We start from the raw sequence: 20,757 nt of genomic DNA on the forward strand, positions 1-20,757 counted from the left end.
TTTTGTTGAACAGAGGTAAAAAACAGTTTCTGTCATTGGTAAAAATAAAACACATCCATTTTGTGGGGGGTTCTTTTTTTTAATATATTTTTTATTTTTTTTATTACTTTTCAATGTACTAAAATTCATTGTTTATGCACCACACCCAGTGCTCCGTGCAATACGTGCCCTCCACAATACCCACCACCAGGCTGGCCCAACTCCCCACCACCCCTTCAAAACCCTCAGATTGTTTTTCAGAGTCCATAGTCTCTCATGGTTCATCTCCCCCTCCAGGTTCCCTCAACTCCCTTCTCCTCTCCATCTCCCCATGTCCTCCATGTTATTTCTTATGCTCCACAAATAAGTGAAACCATTTGATAATTGACTCTCTTTGCTTGACTTATTTCATTCAGCATAATCTCTTCCAGACCCGTCCATGTTGATACAAAAGTTAGGTATTCATCCTTTCTGATGGAGGCATAATACTCCATAGTATATATGGACCACATCTTCCTTATCCATTCATCCGTTGAAGGGCATCTTGGTTCTTTCCACAGTTTGACGACCGTGGCCATTGCTGCTATGAACATTGGGGTACAGATGGCCCTTCTTGACACTACATCTGTATCTTTGGTGTAAATACTCAGTAGTGCAATTGCAGGGTCATAGGGAAGCTCTATTTTTGATTTCTTAAGGAATCTCCACACTGTTCTCCAAAGTGGCTGCACCAACTTGCATTCCCACCAATGGTGTAGGAGGGTTCTCCTTTCTCCACATCCACTCCAACATGCATTGTTTACTGTCTTGTTAATTTTCACCATTCTAACTGGTGTAAGGTGGTATCTCAATGTGGTTTAGATTTGAATCTGCCTGATGGCTAGTGATGATGAACATTTTTTCATGTGTCTGATAGCCATTTGTAGGTCTTCATTGGAGAAGTGTCTGTTCATGTCTTCTGCCCATTCTTTGACATGATTATCTGTTTTGTGTGTGTTGAGTCTGAGAAGTTCTTTATAGATCCTGGATATCAGCTTTTTGTCTGTAGTGTCATTTGCAAATATCTTCTCCCATTCTGTGGGTTGCCTCTTTGTTTTGTTGACTGTTTCCTTTGCTGTGCAGAAGCTTTTGATCTTGATGAAGTACCAGAAGTTCATTTTTGCTTTTGTTTCCTTTGCATTTGGAGACATATCTTGAAAGAAGTTGCTGTGGCTGATATCGAAGAGGTTACTTCCTATGTTCTCCTCTATGATTCTGATGGATTCCTGTCTCATGTTGAGGTCTTTTATCCATTTCGAGTTTATCTTTGTGTATGGTGTAAGAGAATGGTCAAGTTTCATTCTTCTACCTATAGCTGTCCAATTTTCCCAGCACCATTTATTGAAGAGACCGTCTTTTTTCCACTGTATATTTTTTCCTGCTTTGTCGAAGATTATTTGACCATAGAGTTGAGGGTCCATATCTGGGCTCTCTACTCTGTTCCACTGGTCTATGTTTCTGTTTTTATGCCAGTACCATGCTGTCTTGGTGATCACAGCTTTGTATTAAAGCTTGAAATCAGGCAACGTGATGCTGCCTGTTTTGTTTTTCTTTTTCAACATTTCCTAAGCAATTTGGGGTCTCTTCTGATTCCATAAAAATTTTAGGATTATTTGCTCCAGCTCTTTGAAAAATACCAGTGGAATTTTGGTCAGAATGGCATTAAAAGTATAGATTGCTCTAGGCAGTATAGACATTTTAACAATAATAAAACACATCCTTAATTCTTACTGATGTTTCCAACTGAAATTAGAATTGGGAATGCAGACTTTTTTTTTAAAAGTGTGTTTTATGTCTGTCACTTTCTCTAGTGGTGAAATTTAGTGTTTTACATAATTTCAACATAACACATTTGCTTTATTTCATGCTAATTGATTCCTGAGAATAATGTAAGGTATTTTTTCCTCCACTGTCTTGAGGGTATATCCTGGTTAGGATGTACAATCAAATTAATGTGTTTTCCAGTCAATTTGAAATAGTACTTCTAATTGGTTATGCTATCTGGATACACAAAATTATTTGGCTTATTTTCAGACATTGCTTTTTTAAAGGAAATTTATTTTATAATTTTACATGAACTTTTATCAAAATCAAATATATAAAGCAAATTATACTCAAAGAAGTCTAAGTTTTGTCACTGTCTTCTGTACCCTGTTGCTTCCCTCTTTTCTGGGTAATCAGTTTTTTAAGTTTTATGGTTTATTTCTTATACTGTTTATGAGTTTCTGTATAATATGTTTTTTTTTTTTGCGTTTATAAAGATTTTCCTCCTGTTCTCCTTTGATGACTACCTTTATATAAGTATTCTTTTGAAATACTTTTGTCTTTTATTAACATTAATCTAAATTCTTTTGGCTCTTGTCTAATCGATCTCCTGGGCAGTAAGGAAAATAACTAGTGTCATCTTGTTACCTTTGCTTTCAGTATCTAATTTGAATTGGTGTCTTTTAATTAACTACCAAGTAACACTTGTAAAATGACAGCAAGCCTTATTTTCTCTTCCATTTATATATGATTACATACTATTGTATTTCCCTCACAACCATTCTTTATTTTTAGATCTACAAGAAAATGTTTATTTTATTTTATTTTTTTTAAAGATTTTATTTATTTATTTGATAGGGAGGAGAGATCACAAGTAGGCAGAGAGGCAGGCAGAGAGAGAGAGGGAAGCAGGCTCCCCGCTGAGCAGAGAGCCCCAAGTGGGGCTCAATCCCAGTACGCTGAGATCATGACCTGACCCAAAGGTAGAAGCTTAACCCACTGAGCCACCCAGTCACCCTGTAAATGTTTATTTTTAAGAAGACTTAACGTTGGTACTTTGCAGATTATTTTGGTTCTCTGAAACTATGCTTTAGGAGATTTCTTAGGTAGAGTTCCTTGACACAGTATTCCAAGTTCTTGCATGTGAATAAAATTATTCTGTGGTTAAAAAAGTACAAGTTGATTTTGGCTTAATGAAAACATTGGTTCAAAACTTTCTCCCTGAACATCTTAAATATGGTTCTGCATTGTCTTCCATCATGAGGTGTTTGGATCAAGTGTGGTTAAAATCTGGTCTCTGCCTGGATGCCCAGTGAAATATTTTTTCTTTGAAGTCCAATTTTACTAGAATTTTCTTACTGTTGGCCCTTTTGGGTTAATATTACTATGTATACAATGTGTTCTTTTACAGTAAAATTTCATGTCTTTTTATTTCATGAAATTGTGATGGCATTATTATTTTAGTATTTTTTTTCATTATGTTACTTTAGTTTTGTTTTTTTTTTTTTACATTCTTATTTATTTGCCTATCTTTATAGCTATACTTTCTCTTGGTTTTTAAAAATTTTTTCATTTAAGATTTTCATACTTTAAATTTTATATTTCTCCTGAGGTGTTAGCTGTGATACTTACTTTCTTCTATGTTCTTCCTAATTTACCCTTCATTTCTGAAACAGTATTTTCTCATTTTCCAAGTTTCTTGTTTTAATTACCTTGTTTCTGATTTATTCCAATTCTGACTTCTGTAGTTCGTTCATTTTGTTTTAGCTTATTATTATTAAGTGTTGGGTTGTGGCTTTCACTTGTTTTGTGAATGTATTTCTGATGTGTGTGTATTGCCTGTAGGGACATTATTTGACGTCTCATTCATTCATTCATTTGAGAGAGAGTGCAAGCATGCAAGAGCTGGAGGGAGGGGCATAGGGGAAGAGAGAATCTTAAGCAGACTCCATGGACAGTACTGAGCCTGATGTGGGGCTCAATCTCACAACCCTCAAAACCTGAGGTCATGACTTAAGCGGAAATTGAGTCAGATGCTTAACTGACTAAGCCACCCAACTGCTCTATTTTATTTCTTATGAGATTTGAGGTCCTCTCTACTTGCTACTTTTTAAGTAAGAAAGATTTTTATCTACTTTTAGGAGGAAAGGATGGGTCAGAATAAATTTTATATCTCAATGGCATATGCTTCTTATTCACTTGTTCAGGAACAGATGGAAGAAATGGCCAGGCTCTTGATGAGCTTCCATCTCTCTTACCTTTCTTCTTTACTTGGACCTTCTCTTTGACTTCTAATGCATCTCTGTCAATTTAGACATTTTGGGCTGATGCTTTGACTCAGAAAGTGCTTTCTTAGTTTGGGCTCAGACTCCAAATAATCCCCAACAGAGTGAGAACCTTCATGTGGCTCCTTTGTTTTCAACTTTGAACTGGAGATTAGATGGCCTCTTTTGAGTTTTTCTGTTCTTTCCAGAATGGCCTGGTAAGCTATCCAGAGAGTACCTGATGATGGTTTTGTATTACTTTCTTTGGACTCCTTCTTCCCCCCTCCTCTTTGGTGGGGGTCTTTATAGTTGCTGGCAGTTTATCTCTACCCACTAATACTGTTTTGTGGTAAATAATAACTACAGGTTTTGGGTTTTGAAGTTTTTTCTTGTACTGTCTATTTTTATGGAGAGATCTGTAGAGACTTGAAAATTAGAGCAACTCTTTCCAGAATCTTCTTCCCTTTATTCTTTATGTGTGCTCTGCTTGTTATTTCTAATTTCCAAGCACTTAAGTTTATCTCCAAATTTCAAGTATTTAATTGATCCATAAGTATGCATGATAACTTTAGAACTTTAAAAAATTCGGCTTGATTTGGAGTTAGGGATTTCATTCATATAAGAAAGCCAAGATGTACGTGGATGTTAAAAAGAAAGAAGTACCACCGATGGGGTGCTTAGGTGGCAGTCTGTTAAGTATGGGAATCTTGGTTTCGCTCAGGTCATGATTTCATGGGTGGTGAGATTGAGTCCTGCTTGAGTTCCACGCTCAGCATGGAGTTTGCTTGAGATTCTCTCTCCCTCTCCTTCTGCCCATCCTGCTTGTGCAAGCTCTGTGGGCACACTCACTCTCTCTAAAATATTTAAAATACTTAATAAATCTTTTTAAATTTATTTTTATTTTTTTAAAGATTTTATTCATTTTTTGATAGACAAAGATCACAAGTAGGCAGAGAGGCAGGCAGAGAGAGAAGAGGAAGCAGGCTCCACGCTGAACAGAGAGCCCAATGTGGGGCTCGATCCCAAGACCCTGGGACCATGACCCGAGCCCAAGGCAGAGGCTTTAACCCACTTAGCCACCCAGGCACCCCATAAAATACTTAAATAAATCTTAAACAACAGGTGTTTCTCAAGCCCTCTTAATTGTAATACACTCCTTTGAGGAGATATTTTGGACTTTTGTTAAACTAAAAGTTACTGTAGAACTTATAAAGAAGAATTTTGTGTGTCCTGTAAACTTAGAGAATCTTGGTTGACTTGGAAGGGGATGTCATTCATTAACTGCAAAGTCTCTCCTGGCTTCTAAATTTGCCTAAAAACTGTTAAACCACAGAAGGACTTAACAAAATGTTTTCTCTCAAACAGCCACAACACTAACAATTAGAGTGCCTTTTATGTGCCAAAGACTATGCTATGTACCTTAATCCTTTAAATTCATTTATTATTATTTCTACTAAATATTCTTCTAAGAAAGGTAAAATATAAGAACTAAAAAAACCCAGATGCTTAACAGGGTTTATTCCTAATGCCAGGAAGAAGTCCCCTTATAAGGAATAGCTTAGTTTTATATATTTTTCTCTCCTATAAGGGAATATTTATCTTGTGTCATTGTTCAGCCCATAACTTACAGGCAAACACAAAGCACCCCATTTTCTAACATCTTTATCTCCCAGAGTGCTTTTGTCTCATTCTGAAAAGAATGTAGAAAAAAAGCTGAAGTCATCAGTATTGAAATCAAGGAAACTATTGGACAGATCAGTGGGGTGTGGATCTGCTCGGTACACAGTGGGAGGATTGTCTCATTGGCATGAAAAGAAAAAATGATTCTCATTGAAACTAAAGGAAGAGATTGGATCTGTGTGTTAAAATTATTTGTCCTAAATTTTTGAAACCTACCTTAGGATATCTAAATTCTAAAATGATACACAACAAATACATGAAAGGGGTTGGTTTAAAAAATAAAATAAGGAACTAAGTAAGGACACCCTTCCCACCCTCCATACACATGAACATTTCACTCATACTTGAATTTCAAGGCTTTATTATCAGGATTGTTATATTTCTTGGATTTCTTAAGGAGTTTGAAATATTTCATGGACCCCACCTACTTTAGATCTAGAGCTCTCCAGATGTACATGAGATAGTAATGGAAGAGTCCGTTTTCATTGTTTTTTAACTCAACAAATGTTGAAAAATAGTTTATGATACATACTGTGCTGAGTAGTAAGGGATTGATAAGTAAGGGATTAATAAGAATGTGGTCATTCTTCATTATTCCTTAATTCCCTAATTTACTTCCCAAATAATACATGCCTATTAAGATTTAGTCGCTGGATATAGGGAGTTGAACTAAACAAGTATGGTTCCTTCAAGGACATACTCTTGAGTTGGGGATAACATAGAAAATGAGTACAAAAAGATGTTTAGTTACTAATGGTGATAAATATTCTAAGTAAAAAGTGAAGTATGCAACGTGAGAGAGCGCCCAAGAAAATCATTTAGATTGCAGGAGGAGGGCGGTGAGCTAGAATCTCTTGGCAGATGGGACATTTAGTTAAACCTATAATGTAATCAGGAGTTAGCTAAAAGAAATCCAGGAGCAAGAGTGTGTGAAAGGCATTCAGAGAGCTTTGCTGAGTTGGCTGAAAGAAGACTCGTAAGGTTGAAGTGGAGGTCAGAGTTGGCATGTGGGGACAGGCTCTGTGAAGGTTACCACCACCACCAGTGCTGCTGCTGTTATTACTGACGTTTTGTCCTAAGAGCAAAATGAACTGTTGGAAAACTTGAACTGGAAATGACATAAACCAGTTATATCTGTACGAAGATTATATTGACTATTGCTTCTTAAAGTAAAATTCTGTAGAAGACGACATGTAGTATTTCATGTTTTCTTACATCACATTTACCCCTACAAGCCCAGGTCTTTTCAACCCATTTTTCATTCATATAAGAAAAGAAATGAGGTTCTTAAAAAAAGGTGCTTATCTTATATTTGGAACAAACAGGATCTATAGGAGATTTGCTTGTATTTGCTTATCCACTCCTTCCTGTTTCCTGGAGCACATAATTTAATTACTGTTCTGTGCAACCACCAATAACTAGCAGAATACGACTGAGACACATTTGTTTTCCTGGGTCTAAGGCATCCTTTGGTTTTGTTGAGGCTGTCTGTGATACCTAGTTTTATTTTGCCTAATGCCCTCAAGTTTGCATCCAGTGAATATATGGATCTGTGCTTTTTCTTACAAACCTAACTAGACTCAGTGTATGGCATACTAGTTAAACAAAACATCAAAAATAGCAAATGAATTAGAAGGGCAGAAATTAAAGAAACAGAACAAATTAAGTCATTGCAACATGTTAAGACTCATTGAAAATGGGGTTATTTTATGCTGATTTTGACATGTAACACAATATTTTGTTTAAAGATAAAGGATTTGTTCATTTTTTGAAGATGAACACAGTGAAGTACAGTGAAGTAACACTGTAAACACTACTGTGGGACCTCTGACTGAACAATACCGACACAATTAATTCAGTTAGAGTATGTGGTTTTGGTATATATACAAGACTACAGAAACTAGTTGAAGACCATCCAATTACTTTGTTTGAGTTTATTTGGGATGTTAGCCAGATTTCCTGATCAGTTTTCCAGAGGTTAAAAAAAAAAAAAAAGTTCGAAATTATTGGACCACCTAGTTGCTTGGGATGGTATTAATTATATTCACTCTGTATTGAATAAAATTAGCAGTTTATAATTGCAACTGCTTGTCATAGTTTTAGAGTCATTATTAATGAGGGAGTAAGTATAATCCTCCTTAAATACCACTTTGTGTACTTTATATGCATATCTATGTCTTTTGTCTTTGTGTATGTTTTTGAGTCACAGGCACATAATGAAATATTACTCTTTCTCAAGGAACCAGATGGTTAATTTGGAAAAATGCTTTTCTGCATCCTTGTCCACTTAAGAATGAGGTCATTGCTCATAAGTTCTAGACAACTGTTATGCTGAGTTAAAAACAAATCAAAACAATACCCAACATTTACTTTGGGGCATATATTGGTAAAAAATCAGCTCTTCTAATTTGGGAAATTGATTTTACATACATATATGGTAAACATGTTTAGAAGGAAAGTCTTTATAAATATCTGAAAAAAAATGTTGTTTGGGAAAAAAATGGAGTGTAGGTTATAGCTTCTATACTTCATCCGTTGATATTGATGAATATGTACTTATTAGTTTTCTTAGGCTATTTAAAGTGAGATCAAATTTTAGAGCTTATTTATTGTGATTTCACTTCACTTTGATTTTTTTTGGTTCCAAATATAAGATACATGTTTTTAAAATGTCATTTTATACTTTGAATTACTGTGTCTCCCCTAATGAGCTTGGAGATGAATTTCATTTCAACTATTTGCTTGCAGTATAAGTTTACTTTGTAATGCCATGAAGTAGTTTATTCTATTGTTCTGGTGGCTTTAGTTAAATAGTGGCTCTGGGGTTTTTGTTGTTCGAGGGAAAATGAACCAAATATATCCATTTGAGCTTGTGGTCCTAATAAATTATCCATGGCATCTTGTTTCCAAAGCCTGGAAGTATTTGCCTGCTTAAGTTCAAATCTCTTTTTCTCTTGGATGGATATTCTATCCTTTCAGTGACTGTTCATTGCCTGAGAGTTAAAGTCAATACAACTTGGCCAGTTATTTGATCTCTTTCACAGTTGGTACTGAACCTTTACTTGTTATGTTCTCTCCATTGTAGTGAAACATATTATCTTGCTCATGCCTTGAAATTCTGTCATTTTCTGTTCTTTTCACTCAGCATTCTGTTTAATTATATTGCCATCCCTACTAGTCAGCTTCAGATTTCATTTGAGGCTCAGTTTAATATAAGTCTTTTCATGAAGTTGTCCCCATTTTTCTGGTTCTTGGACTTCTTAAACTACTCATCAGCAGTGGTGTCACTGTGCATGTTCTGCCTTTTATTGTTATATTCTTATACCAATCTCTTTCACCATTTCTTTTATCACTGATCCTTGCACAAAGCTGTGTATATGGTGAGAACCAGGTACATAGTTGTGGTTAATGGTGATAGGATGATGAACAAGCAAGCTTCGGGAAAACTTCTCCACCTGGACGTCAGCCAAATATACTTCTGGAGATAAAGAGGTAGCCGCTGGGCATCCATCAATCACGTGAGCCGTTGAGAGGAGTTTAGAACATAATGTACACCCAAGAAATTCTAATTGATTGCCCAGTCAGAAGACAACTATTTTCACAAAAGGAGGGAAGGGAAGGGCAAAGAGCAGATGTTGGAGAGGTGAGATGTACTGGAGTCAGCAACAGTGATGAAGTTGAAGTTGGTGTCCAGTGGCCTTCTGACGGGAAAGAAGAGAGACAGAGCAAGTGAGTGATGAGGAAATGAAATGTGCAGAGGTGCCTCTGAAGTGGGGTGAAGAAATAGGTCCATAAGCAACACTTTAAGGTTTGTTTTTTACAGTAGAAAATAGGATTCTAGTCAGGATACGAATCTACCTTTCTTTATTATCTGGGCCTACATGGCTTAAAAATATCCTGAAGTGTACATGTGTTCACACACTTCTGAAATAAATCACACGATCATGTTTTAGTTACTTTTGCCTAAAAAGTAATTTATCTTTAATATTATAAAAGCATTTTGGACCTATACACTAAATAATGTATATTCAGTAGGTTACTATTATGCAACTTATAATGAAAAGTTGTATGAGACAGAAATTTTATTTTCTACATAAAAATGGGAATTACACATCTCAGTAGAGAGAAAAATACAATAATGAAAAATTTTTGGCTTTACTATGTAGGATTTGAAAAATTACAGTGGTACCATTTGGATTGTACAAGTGTTGGGATGGTATTAAGTATTCCCTAAGAGTTAATCAAGTGGAGTTCCTCTGTGATACAAGAGCAGGTGAATTAACTAATCTGCTTATACATAATTGTAGCTGATTATGATTTCTTAAGGTGTATTTCATATCTAATTTAAAATTAAATAAAATGGAAAAGCAAGGTACAGAGCTTACTGAGCTGCAAATCTGGTTTAAATATATACCTCCTCTTTTTACTCATTTTGAATATACACCTGACACATTAGTGGTATAAAAATATTAAAATACTTGCTGAAAATAAATTTTAGTATTCCCTTGTAAAAAGAATGACAATATTAAAGCCTTGAAGTTGCTAGAATATTACTGCTTTTGGTATCACTTACTGATTCTCAAGTAAGTACTGAGTACCCAAAACTAGATTTCTCCATCTAATGTGGGATTTCGCAGTAGCTATGCTTTTGACTTACTTGTATAGATAATATTTTTTTTTTATCTTGGAGGTTGTGTCATAGAATATGAGATAACATCCCTGTCCTCTATCTACTAGGTGCCAGTATTACTTTCCTATCCTACATGTGACAATTGAAAATAAGTCCTGACATTGCTGACTTTTCTTGAGGAAGGGCAGTTAATATAACCTGTTAGGTTTCATGAGTGCTCAAATTTTACAGTGGGTTGGGAGTAAAGTCATAGGTATTGTATTTGTAATTTCTAATGAGTGTATAGTTACACGTAATAAACTATAGTTTTCAGTAGACTATTTAAATCATCTATAAAATTGACTTGAAATTTTTGTTGGTGTTGAATCTCATTAATTTAAATCCATATTTTGACTAGAATATAGCTTGTACATATTTCATTAGTGCATAATTATATAGGAAATGGGCTCTAATTATACTTCTGTATACATCTGGACAGTGTCTATGTTAGAAAAAGTTAAAATTTTGTAAAAGTGAATTAGACTGTGCTATGAATTTGGTTAAGAATTTGGAAAAAAACAGTTGAAGTAATTCTTTAAATTTACTCATGTATACTTGTCATACTGATTAAATCAAGATATGGGTAATTTCTTTTAGAAAGTATGGAAATGCAATGGCTTCAGTAGATTCAGAGTTAAAATTATCTTCTGATAACTGTATGGAAGCACACTCTTGAGTATATCTACTGAAAATGAGAGTGGGCTTTTAAATTAAAGTGGGTTCAACTTCTCTAACCTCTGGATGGTTCAAAGTGGGTTCCACAAACCAGTTTTAGCAGTATCAGCTGGAAGCTATCTAGAAATGCAGGTTCTTAGAACCCAACACACATCTACTGGAATAAAAATCTCTATTTCTAACAAGATTCCTAGGGATTCTTATGCATATTGAAATTGGAGAAACACAAGTCTAAACTTGATTTCATCTTTCTGGTATGAGGTAAGCTCCATAAGGATAGAAACTTTGTTTCATTCATTGCCACGCTCTCCATGTACAATCTATGGTCTAGCTCAGAGCCCTCAATAAATACTTAATGGTTGAATGACTGAAATGCTAATCCGTCAGTGGATAGGATACCGTCTCCTTGCCTTTTTTTTTTTTTAAATTAACACAGAGATTTGTTTATGTCATCTTGCCAGTGCTTAGCTTCCAAATGTTTTATGGATTATCAGGAAAAAATAAAAAGGTCATATTACTGCACATACCTTTTTAATGTATTTTTTTGTCATTTAAAAAATGACAGAATGGGTAATACAGAATATGCCTGCCAAAGAATACTTACAAGTGAAAGGCGGTAATTTCTCATTTACTGCAAAATTGTCCATTAGTTATATAAAGCATAACATTCTGTAGTGAAGCCCAATGGGAAGAGAAGCTTGAGCAGATGTGCTTTTGGTAGCTTTACCTTTTTTATAGACACAGTTTCCAGTTTTGGATGTGTAATTTGTATGATGAAATGGGAACCTTGAATTTGTTGTGATAGTGCTTGGGTTTGTAAGGGTTGAGGTCTGTATACTCTATCCCACAACCCTTGTAGTTTTGCATCAGAACCATAATGGCCTTCAAAGGAATTTTAACAGAGGGGGATATGTAAAGGTGGACTTTTTTTTTTAAAGGTTTTATTATCGCAATAATCACTTCTGCTACCATTGCCAGCTACTCGGTATGTATTGAATGTAGTGGTTCAGATACCCGTGACTCTTTTCCAGGATAAAGTCTAATAACCAGCTTTGGAGGAACTTTCTTCAAGATATGGTTCTCTGTCCAGGACCCAGAAAAATGATCTGAGTTAGAAGATTGTGTATGGCAGCAATTAAAATTCTTAGTATTCTGGACTTTGTCCAGATGAGGTGTTTCCTTGAGCTGACTTTGGAATCTATAGTATCATTCTCTTTGAGTACAGGTCTTTTGACTTTCATGATGAGGTAATAGTCACCTGGAGTGAACAGACACCCAGTGTATTGTGGAGGTGAAGGAAATGGCCCTGGGGATCCAATAGACCGTAGTCGGAGTACTACCCCTTACTGGTTGTATGATCTCAGACATGTTATTTAAACTTTAGTGCCTCAGTTTTCTTAACACAACCGGAGGATAATAACAATGTTACGTGTGTGTGCTTTGAGATTTCAATAAGATAATTGTTTGAAGTATTTAGTGTCGATTCTTAAAAGGGGAAAAATCTCTAATGTAAGGTGTAAAATGCCAAGGGGTAATGGAGGTATGGTGATGTGTTAAGGTGCTATTTAAAAGTGGGAGTTAAATGAGAAGTGAGCGGAATAATTATAACAGACATTAAATATAGCTCTATGTGCAGAGATGGTTATTTGTGCTTTAAATATAGCCAAGCAAAGATGAATGACAGGACAGCACTCCCACTAGACTTCATACTTTTGTAACAGTGATTATTGGGGGAAGTCCCTGGACTCAGGAATAGAGGCAGTGACCATTGCATTAATGGAGCACTGCAGAAGGACCTTAGGGACTAATGTTAAACTTCAATCTGCATGCACTGTGGCTTTTAAGCTGTATAAACAAGGGAGTACCAGCTGTTCCCCTGATGTGATACGGTCCTGAGATCCAACATAACTGTGACATGGCAGAACCTTGGTTCTGATGGTGTTCTGTCTGCCCAGCATTTAGGACTAAGGGAAGGTCAAGACTTTGTTTGGTATATCCAGCAGGCTAGGGTCAGAGTCTTTGGTGGCAGCTTGTGGACTAGCAGGCTCCTGGTATGGTGTAGCAGCTCACTGTTCATGTTTGGAGGTCCGTAGTTTACATAATATGGCAGAATGGTTATCTGATGATATTGCCTTGAAGCTTTTTCCTCTAAAGCTTCCCAGGAAGCTCACCTATAGTGAAGAAGTTCTGGAAAAGTTAATCCTTATATATTAATTAATCTTTTTTATCAATTCTGAAGAGTTTATTTTACTGATGAGTAAACTGAGCCACAGGGCTTAAGCAGTTCACCCAAAGTCACACAGAAAGCTGGTTGCAGGGTGCCTGGGAGGGTCAGTGGGTTAAGCCTCTACCTTTGGCTCAGGTCATGATCTCAGGGTCCTGGGATCGAGCCCCGCATCAGGCTCTCTGGACAGCAAGGAGCCTGCTTCCCCCTCTCTCTCTGTCTGCCTCTCTACCTACCTGTGATCTCTCTCTCTGTCAAATAAATTAAATCTTTAAAAAAAAAAATGTGCATTGGCAGTGGTGCCTGGGTGGCTCAGTTCTTAAGTGTCTGCCTTCTGCTTAGGTCATGATCCCAGGGTCCTGGAATCCCGCACCACTTCGGGCTCCCTGCTCTGCAGGGAGCCTGCTTCTCCCTCTCCCATTCCCTCTGCTTGTATTCCCTGTCTCACTGTGTCTCTCTTTGTCAAATGAATGAATAAAATCTTTAAAAAGAAATGTGAATTGGTACTATAGAAAGATACTCTTTCCTTGGCTTGAGGTAGAATTGACGAATAAAAATTATATATATATACATTAAGATGTACATACACACTTTGAAATGATTACCAGGGTCAAAGTAGTTAACATATCTATCACTTCATGTAATTACTGTTTTTTTGTGTTCTATTTATTTTTGGGGGTGTTGTGAGAACTTGAGATCTATCCTTTTAGTAAATTTCAGGTATACAATAAGATATTATTAATTATGGTCAACATGCTATACATTAGACCTCCAGAACTTAGTTACCTTGCAGTAACTTTGTACCCTGAGACTGACATCTCTCCATTTCTTCCCCCACAGTCCTTGGTAACCACAAGACTTTTGTTATTATTGTCCACAGAGTTGAAAGTCTGTATTGCTCTGATTTCTCATTTTTACTCACATTAGTGCCATTGCTTGGATGGGAGGTACGTGAGAAATTAACGGAATCAGATTCAGAGATAATCTAGCCAACATGTTCTTTGAAAAGAAGGTTGACTTTTCAGAAATAGTTTTTGGAACCTCTGACTCATGGGACTTGAACCATGGGACTTGAACTGCTGACTCATGGGACTTAGTTAAGCTTTAACTCTTCTTGAAATGGAAAACATTTTTTGACAGCCCATCTCCTTTTCTAATAGCCATGCTTTAAATAGAATTTTCAGTATGCAGATGCACATTTCATTAATAGTAAATCTTTTCTAAATTCTTATTTGTCATGATGGAAAGTACTTCATGGTTTTTTGTTTTTTGGTATACCTCTTTAATTTTACTGAACATACTGGAAGGTTGTTTTAAATTTTGTTTAAATGTTCTTTGAACCAAAATATTTACAGAACAAAGAGTTCTTCGAGCCAGCAGATTGTTCCATTTGTTGTGTTTGAGTGTGGAAACATTAGGAATGACAGCATGAGATGATACCGTAGAGCATTTTCATAACAACTTAATAGCATTGTCTAATGTGGTCTTTGTTTATTAAAGGTGTCCAAGACTCCTTTGCTATATTTAGATAAATCTCAGGTTTTTTTTTGTTTGTTTTTAGGGTTTTTTGTTTGTTTGTTTTTTTAAACTCAACCATGGAAAATATTTTCTGGTTGGGAGAAAAGGAGTATGACCCCCCCCCAAAAAAAAAAAATTACACTTAACTGAAAACAGTTCTTTAGAGTGTCAATTTCAGGAAAAAATCAATTGCAGTGTTTTTGTTTGTTTGTTAAAGGTGGTAAAAAGAAATGCTACTATTTAATACTTGTGTGTGCATTTCTGTCTTAGTTTGTAGGCCCTAGATCATGACCCTTTTATTAACTGGTTATAATTCATGAAATAATAGTAGAAGAAATATATTTAATAACAACAAAAGTTAACATTTGCTGGGTACTGTGCCTGCATATATCTGTATCTCATACTCTAACAGCTTATGTTTTATTTATTCCCTGTTAATTTAAGAAACAAAGCTTTAACAAGGAAACAAGTATATACTGAAGTCAGTATGGGCTGAAGCCATCACAGACAAGAAAGAGTCCAGTGTTTGTGATGATAGAAGACAGTGACTATAAAGAATATTTTTTTTGACATGTTGTGTTGATAAGTAAAGTTGAATGGTTAAGATTTGAACAGAATAAAAGTAGTTTATGGACGACTTTAAGAACAATTTTACAATTTGAGATTTAATCTAAACACAGGTATATATGTAATTGTATGTTCTTAAATGTTTTGCATTGAAAAAAATGAAATGAAGCTCAGTTTTAGGAGTATTAATCTTAAAATACTCCAGACATTTATTGGACACTTTTTTTTTTTTTTGAGAATGTGTAAGATGCAAGTGCTATAGACTGAATGTGTTCTCCCCCACAATTTAAATGTTGCAATACTTATCCCAGTGTGGTGGTGTTAGGAGGTGGGGCCTTTGGGAGATGATTATGTCATGAGGGTGGAGTCTTCACGAAGCCATTAGTTCTCTTACAAAAGAGACCCCCAAGAGCTCCCTTGCTTCTACCATCCTGTGATGACACAGTAGGAAAAGCTGTTGTATTTGAATCATAAAGGGGGTCCCTGAATCTACAGGAACCTTGATCTGGCTCATCTTCTAAACCCCACCCACGGATCTGCAAGACACTGTAATAAGGCAATGATGATTATCCAGACAATTCTTAAGTTATAATTGAAGGAAGAGCACATTGACACTGAAATCAAAGCCAGGAAAAAGTCAGAGAAAATCCCTTAAATCTTTGTGATACAGCAGCAGAGGCAGGGATAATTTTCAGTGTCTACGATGTTTTAACTCTGCAACTTGTGAAAAAAAATTACAGAACTGCACAGTTCATACTAAAAAAGAATTGCAGCACATGCCAATCAGATTTTAAAAATATGAAAGAAACATCAAGGCTTTCCTTACCCAGAAAATATTCTCATACCTTTAGTTCTGTAGAATTTGGTAAAAATTTGAATTCAAGAAGGTTAAAAACAAAATTCAAAGATGGTATTGAAAGAGATTAATACAGTTATCAGAGGAAATAAAATTAAGACTAGAGCAACACTCTTTTAGAACTATTTAGCAGATGAGAATTAGAATACAACTGATATGAGGTTATCATCATAGTGGGAAACTTGAGATAATTACAGAGTGCTCTAAGTGGAAGTTAAAGAGAATGGATGTGAATGGTGCTAACGGCATCCAACATATGGATAATGCTTATTTTCTAAACTAGAAGAATATTTCCTTGAAATGACTGATTTTGTAATACCAAATGGACATAGCCTGGGAAAAATTTAGAAATAACAACTGCTAAGTAAGCACGTGCTGATTTTGGTGAGGATTTTGAATTTCCTCATGAAGAGTTCTTCAGATAAGGACCTACGAGCAAAAACGCAAAATTAAAACTTAAAGAAAAACTCTGCCTGACCTCTTGCATCTCCACAGTATTCGCTATCCAAATACAGTGAAGCTGTGCCTATGAACTTCAGAGGGAATGCAAGTGGAATCCAAGAATATGACCGTCGGCCAAATTGTCTGTTATAAAGATGATGAGAGGAATAATAAAATACAGTGTCTACATGTATTATTAAGAACTACTGATGTTGATATCGACCAGGTTACATAATGAATGGGGAACAAGTGAACGATAAATGGAATATAAGTTTCAGGATAGGACATGATGCTTGTGGATCATGGAACAGTGACTACAAATCTGTGAGGGGGAGAGTGAATCAAACTTTTATTCCCAAACAGGCTCTTCTTTGAGTCTAAAGGCAAAAACTCAACGTAAAAATGTCAAAGTTTTATAAAAAATAAAACCAATTACACAAACTCCTTGAAGATAAAGTTAATCACATGAAGAAGTGAATTAAAACGAAGAACTTAGAAATGGAGGAATTTTGTATAAAAAGTGTTTCAGGGTATAGATATGTCTACATTGTGGGCATTTCAGATCTAGAATAGAATTTGAATCTCGTAAATCTTGTCTGGGTAAAAACAATATGATTGACCAGAACCAGGCTTGAGGTAGAAGTTAAAATGTGCTATTAGTTTCCCTCTCATAGAAGGAGGTCAACAAATACTGACAAATGAAATGCATTGCTACTCAAAATCCCATGTCTTAATCTTCTCCATGTTACCTTTTCTTAACATTTAGAAGCTAAGTTCTCTGGAAGTGAAAAATGATCTGGAGCTTAGCATCATCTTCGGGTTTACTCTATTCTTTTTTCATTCCTAACTAGTTAAAAAAAAGGCAGGAAAGTCACCTCATTAGAATGTATTATTGCTTTTGTTTCTGCATCCTTTTGTCCTACTGCATATGTTAATATTGTGGGAATAGTGTTTATCTAACTTTGAAGTTATTAGGTAGGTAGTGGTATTTTTGGATTTTTTTTTTTATCTTTTCCAAGTTGTTGGTTTTAAGAACACAGACTGTTTTTCTTGAAATGATTTTTTTCTTTAAGAAAAATTCATAAGTTTAAAATACCTATTAAGTACTTGCTAATGGTAAAAACAGGATGTTTTTGTACTCAAGGATCTCAACCCTGTCCTTAAGAATTTTCTCCATTTCAGTACTCACAAAGCTAAATATCTCTCATGTTCTCATCCTAGACCTTATTTCTGTATATGCAAAATAATTTTTTAATTAATTCATTTTTTAAAATTCAAATTTCACTCATATTTGTTGAAGTTAATAACTGATGATATGATTGTCTTATTTCACATCTGTTAAGTCAAACTTGGCAGGATCTGAGGAATTATATGGTACTTGCGTGCACACATTCTTGCTAATACCTTAAGTATTAGGGTAAGACCTTTTCTCTGTGGTCAGAGGAAAGACAATTTGTTATAGCAGTAGCATTAAGAAGCATAATGAATTTCCGAATTGCAGTTTCTACAGGGAAATGCAGTTATAACTCGGTGCAGTCCCAATGGGGTGCATTAAAGAAGAATCTTGATATTGGGGAGCACTTGTATTGAGGGACTGTGAGCAAATCAGCGCATCCTCCTGTTACAAAAGAGACATTGTCTTTATTATTCTGGAATGTCAAGCAGATCTGCCCCAGGGAGAGAGATGACTTTACCTTTATTTTCTGGAACATAAGCAAATTTGCTCCAGGAAGAGATGTACCTATCTTTGCAAATCTGCCTGCTATGCAAACATCTTTGAAAAGTCAATCTGGAGTAAATTAGGTATTAATGCCTTTGAAAATATTTGGGTATATGAGAAACCCCTTGCAAAATTGTCTCCCTGTAATATCTAGAAGATGCCATTCCTTGAACAAACTTAATGTTGCATAATGAAATCCAGTTTCTTCCATATTTTATTATCGATATATGGCTGATACATATGAAACTATTTTGTTAATTTTTTAATGTTCTCTCTGAACTTTGTACTCAGTAAGAACTTTATTTTTTTTTTTAAGATTTTATTTATTTGAGAGAGAGAGTGCGACAGAGAACACAAGTGAGGAGGGGAGGGAAAAACAGTCTCCTCATTGAGCAGGGAACCCCACTTGGGACTTGACTCCAGGACCCTGGGATCATGAGCTGAGCCGAAGGCAGATGCTTAATCGATTGAGCCACCCAGGTGCCCCTCAGTAAGAACTTTACACTGAAAGGAAAGTCTTAAAATTCATGAGCCAACTAATTTCTAGCATTGCTAAGACCTCAAAATCTTTACTTCCCCTTCTCTAATACTATGTCAAAATTGCATAGAATTAGGATGAATCCTACTTACTATGCAATGCTCTTAAAAGTACAGGGTTTAATGTTTTACTAAGTGACAAACTTTGTATTAGAATTGTAGATTTGAAAGAGTTCTAAGTGTAATGCCAGTGCTAACCATGGAGATGTGACTTTCTGGGGAATTACAATAGTATAGATAAAAAACGTCCCTTGTTTAATAATTAAGTTTTATTAAATTTAATTAATAATAATTTAATGATTAAGTTTTTGTTCATATTGACATAAGAAAAAAATGGAAGTTAATTAGAATATTGAGCTATATGGAATAAAAATGTTAGGAAAATTTTTCTTTTTTTAAAGATCTTATTTGAGAGAGTGTGTGCAGGGGGGAAGGAGTGGGAAAAAAGAAGAATCTGACGCAGACTCCCGCTGAGTGGGGAGCTCTTATGAGGACTCTGTCTCACAACTCTGAGATCATCCCCTGAGCCAAAATCACAAGTTACCCAGGTGCCCCCAATTAGGGAAATTTTCGTTAATATATGTGCTATTCTAATTCTAGTCTGGGACCACCTCTAGTAATAATCTCTTCATCTCTTGCTATCATTGTCCTAGTTCAAGTCTTATTTCTCTGTCTTACACTATAATAATTTCTTAACAGCTTTTCCTGGTTCTAGTCTTTACAGGTTTAGTTACATCTATGTAACTGTAGAATTTAACATGTTTTCAGAATCATCCAAAACCCCTGTCTAACTAACCTTTTAATAATTATCCACCATGTTCTGCAATACATCCTTTGAATAAGAAAAAAACAGTTACTTGGTTGTCCCTGCATATACCCTATACCTTTTTTAATTTAAAACTATTTCCTTTAGCTATATCTGTGTTTACCAAAATAGTAATCATTAGTCATGGACTAGTTCAAATGCCTTTTTCTCGGTAGCTTCATAAACTTTTGCATGAATTATGTTGTTTTTATATATGATTCTTGGCTTTGTGTGTCTTTAGCAGTTTTGTGTTCATTTTTAACAGTCATTTAGGTTCTGGTTTGGTCTTCCTATCTAGTTTATAAACTCCTTTTTCTTCTTTCTTTTTTTTTCCCCTCCTAGCATGTAGAAGTCACGTCTGGGGCTTTGTGTCCTGCGGGCAGAGATCTTAAGCAAATCATCTTAGAACAATGCTATAATTATGTTTGTGTGAATGTAAGTAGTGAATTTAAATGATTGAAAACACTTGAGCCTCTATATAAGTGTAATGTGGAAAATAACTTTTTCTTGATTCTTAATTATTTGATTTTAAGTTCTGATAGATGAGTTCTGTTATTCAGTATGTATTTGGAAGTTTTGTTTTTTAACTTTAGAAATGGAAAATATTGTTTTCTAACAAGCTAGAGAGGAGGGATAAGAGAAGAGGGTGACATTTCTTTAGATACCATTTTCAGTCACCTGGTATGAAGCAGGTAAGATGAAACATGTTTGAATTAATGAATAGTTCAAATTTTAATAGGTAGGACCTTATGGGTATCCTTTAAAGTTTTTCAAAAAGTGAAAACTAAGTTTGGTAAATGTTTTGGATGTTTATGTGAAAGTTCTCGATTTTTTTCCCCTTTAATTTTCAATTATCCTTGGATTAACTTTTAAATCATTTAAGAACTTCTTTTCACTTTTATTTTTCTGGTCTTTCAGGTTTTGTCCTCTGATTTTGAGGAAACCCAGAGGTTACTGAACATGCTTGAAGAGAGTAATCTTTCCATTTTATATCCTGTTGTTGTTATTTCAGTAAGTAA

At 35.3% G+C, this 20,757-nt stretch overlaps 1 protein-coding gene across 2 annotated transcripts in view; it reads left to right on the top strand.

The window, feature by feature from the left end:
- CRPPA (CDP-L-ribitol pyrophosphorylase A) overlaps positions 1-20,757 on the top strand; it is a 289,217-nt gene that overhangs the window by 133,659 nt on the left and 134,801 nt on the right. For both annotated transcript variants that reach the window (XM_032873929.1, XM_032873920.1), the window contains 2 exons: positions 20,081-20,173; positions 20,657-20,749. In XM_032873929.1, coding sequence (XP_032729820.1) covers positions 20,081-20,173; positions 20,657-20,749 — 186 coding nt within the window. The remainder of the gene's footprint in view (positions 1-20,080; positions 20,174-20,656; positions 20,750-20,757) is intronic.

The sequence above is a fragment of the Lontra canadensis genome, unplaced genomic scaffold, assembly GCF_010015895.1.
Source record: "Lontra canadensis isolate GAN:19392208 unplaced genomic scaffold, GSC_riverotter_1.0 scaffold2, whole genome shotgun sequence".
Classification (NCBI taxonomy): domain Eukaryota; kingdom Metazoa; phylum Chordata; class Mammalia; order Carnivora; family Mustelidae; genus Lontra; species Lontra canadensis.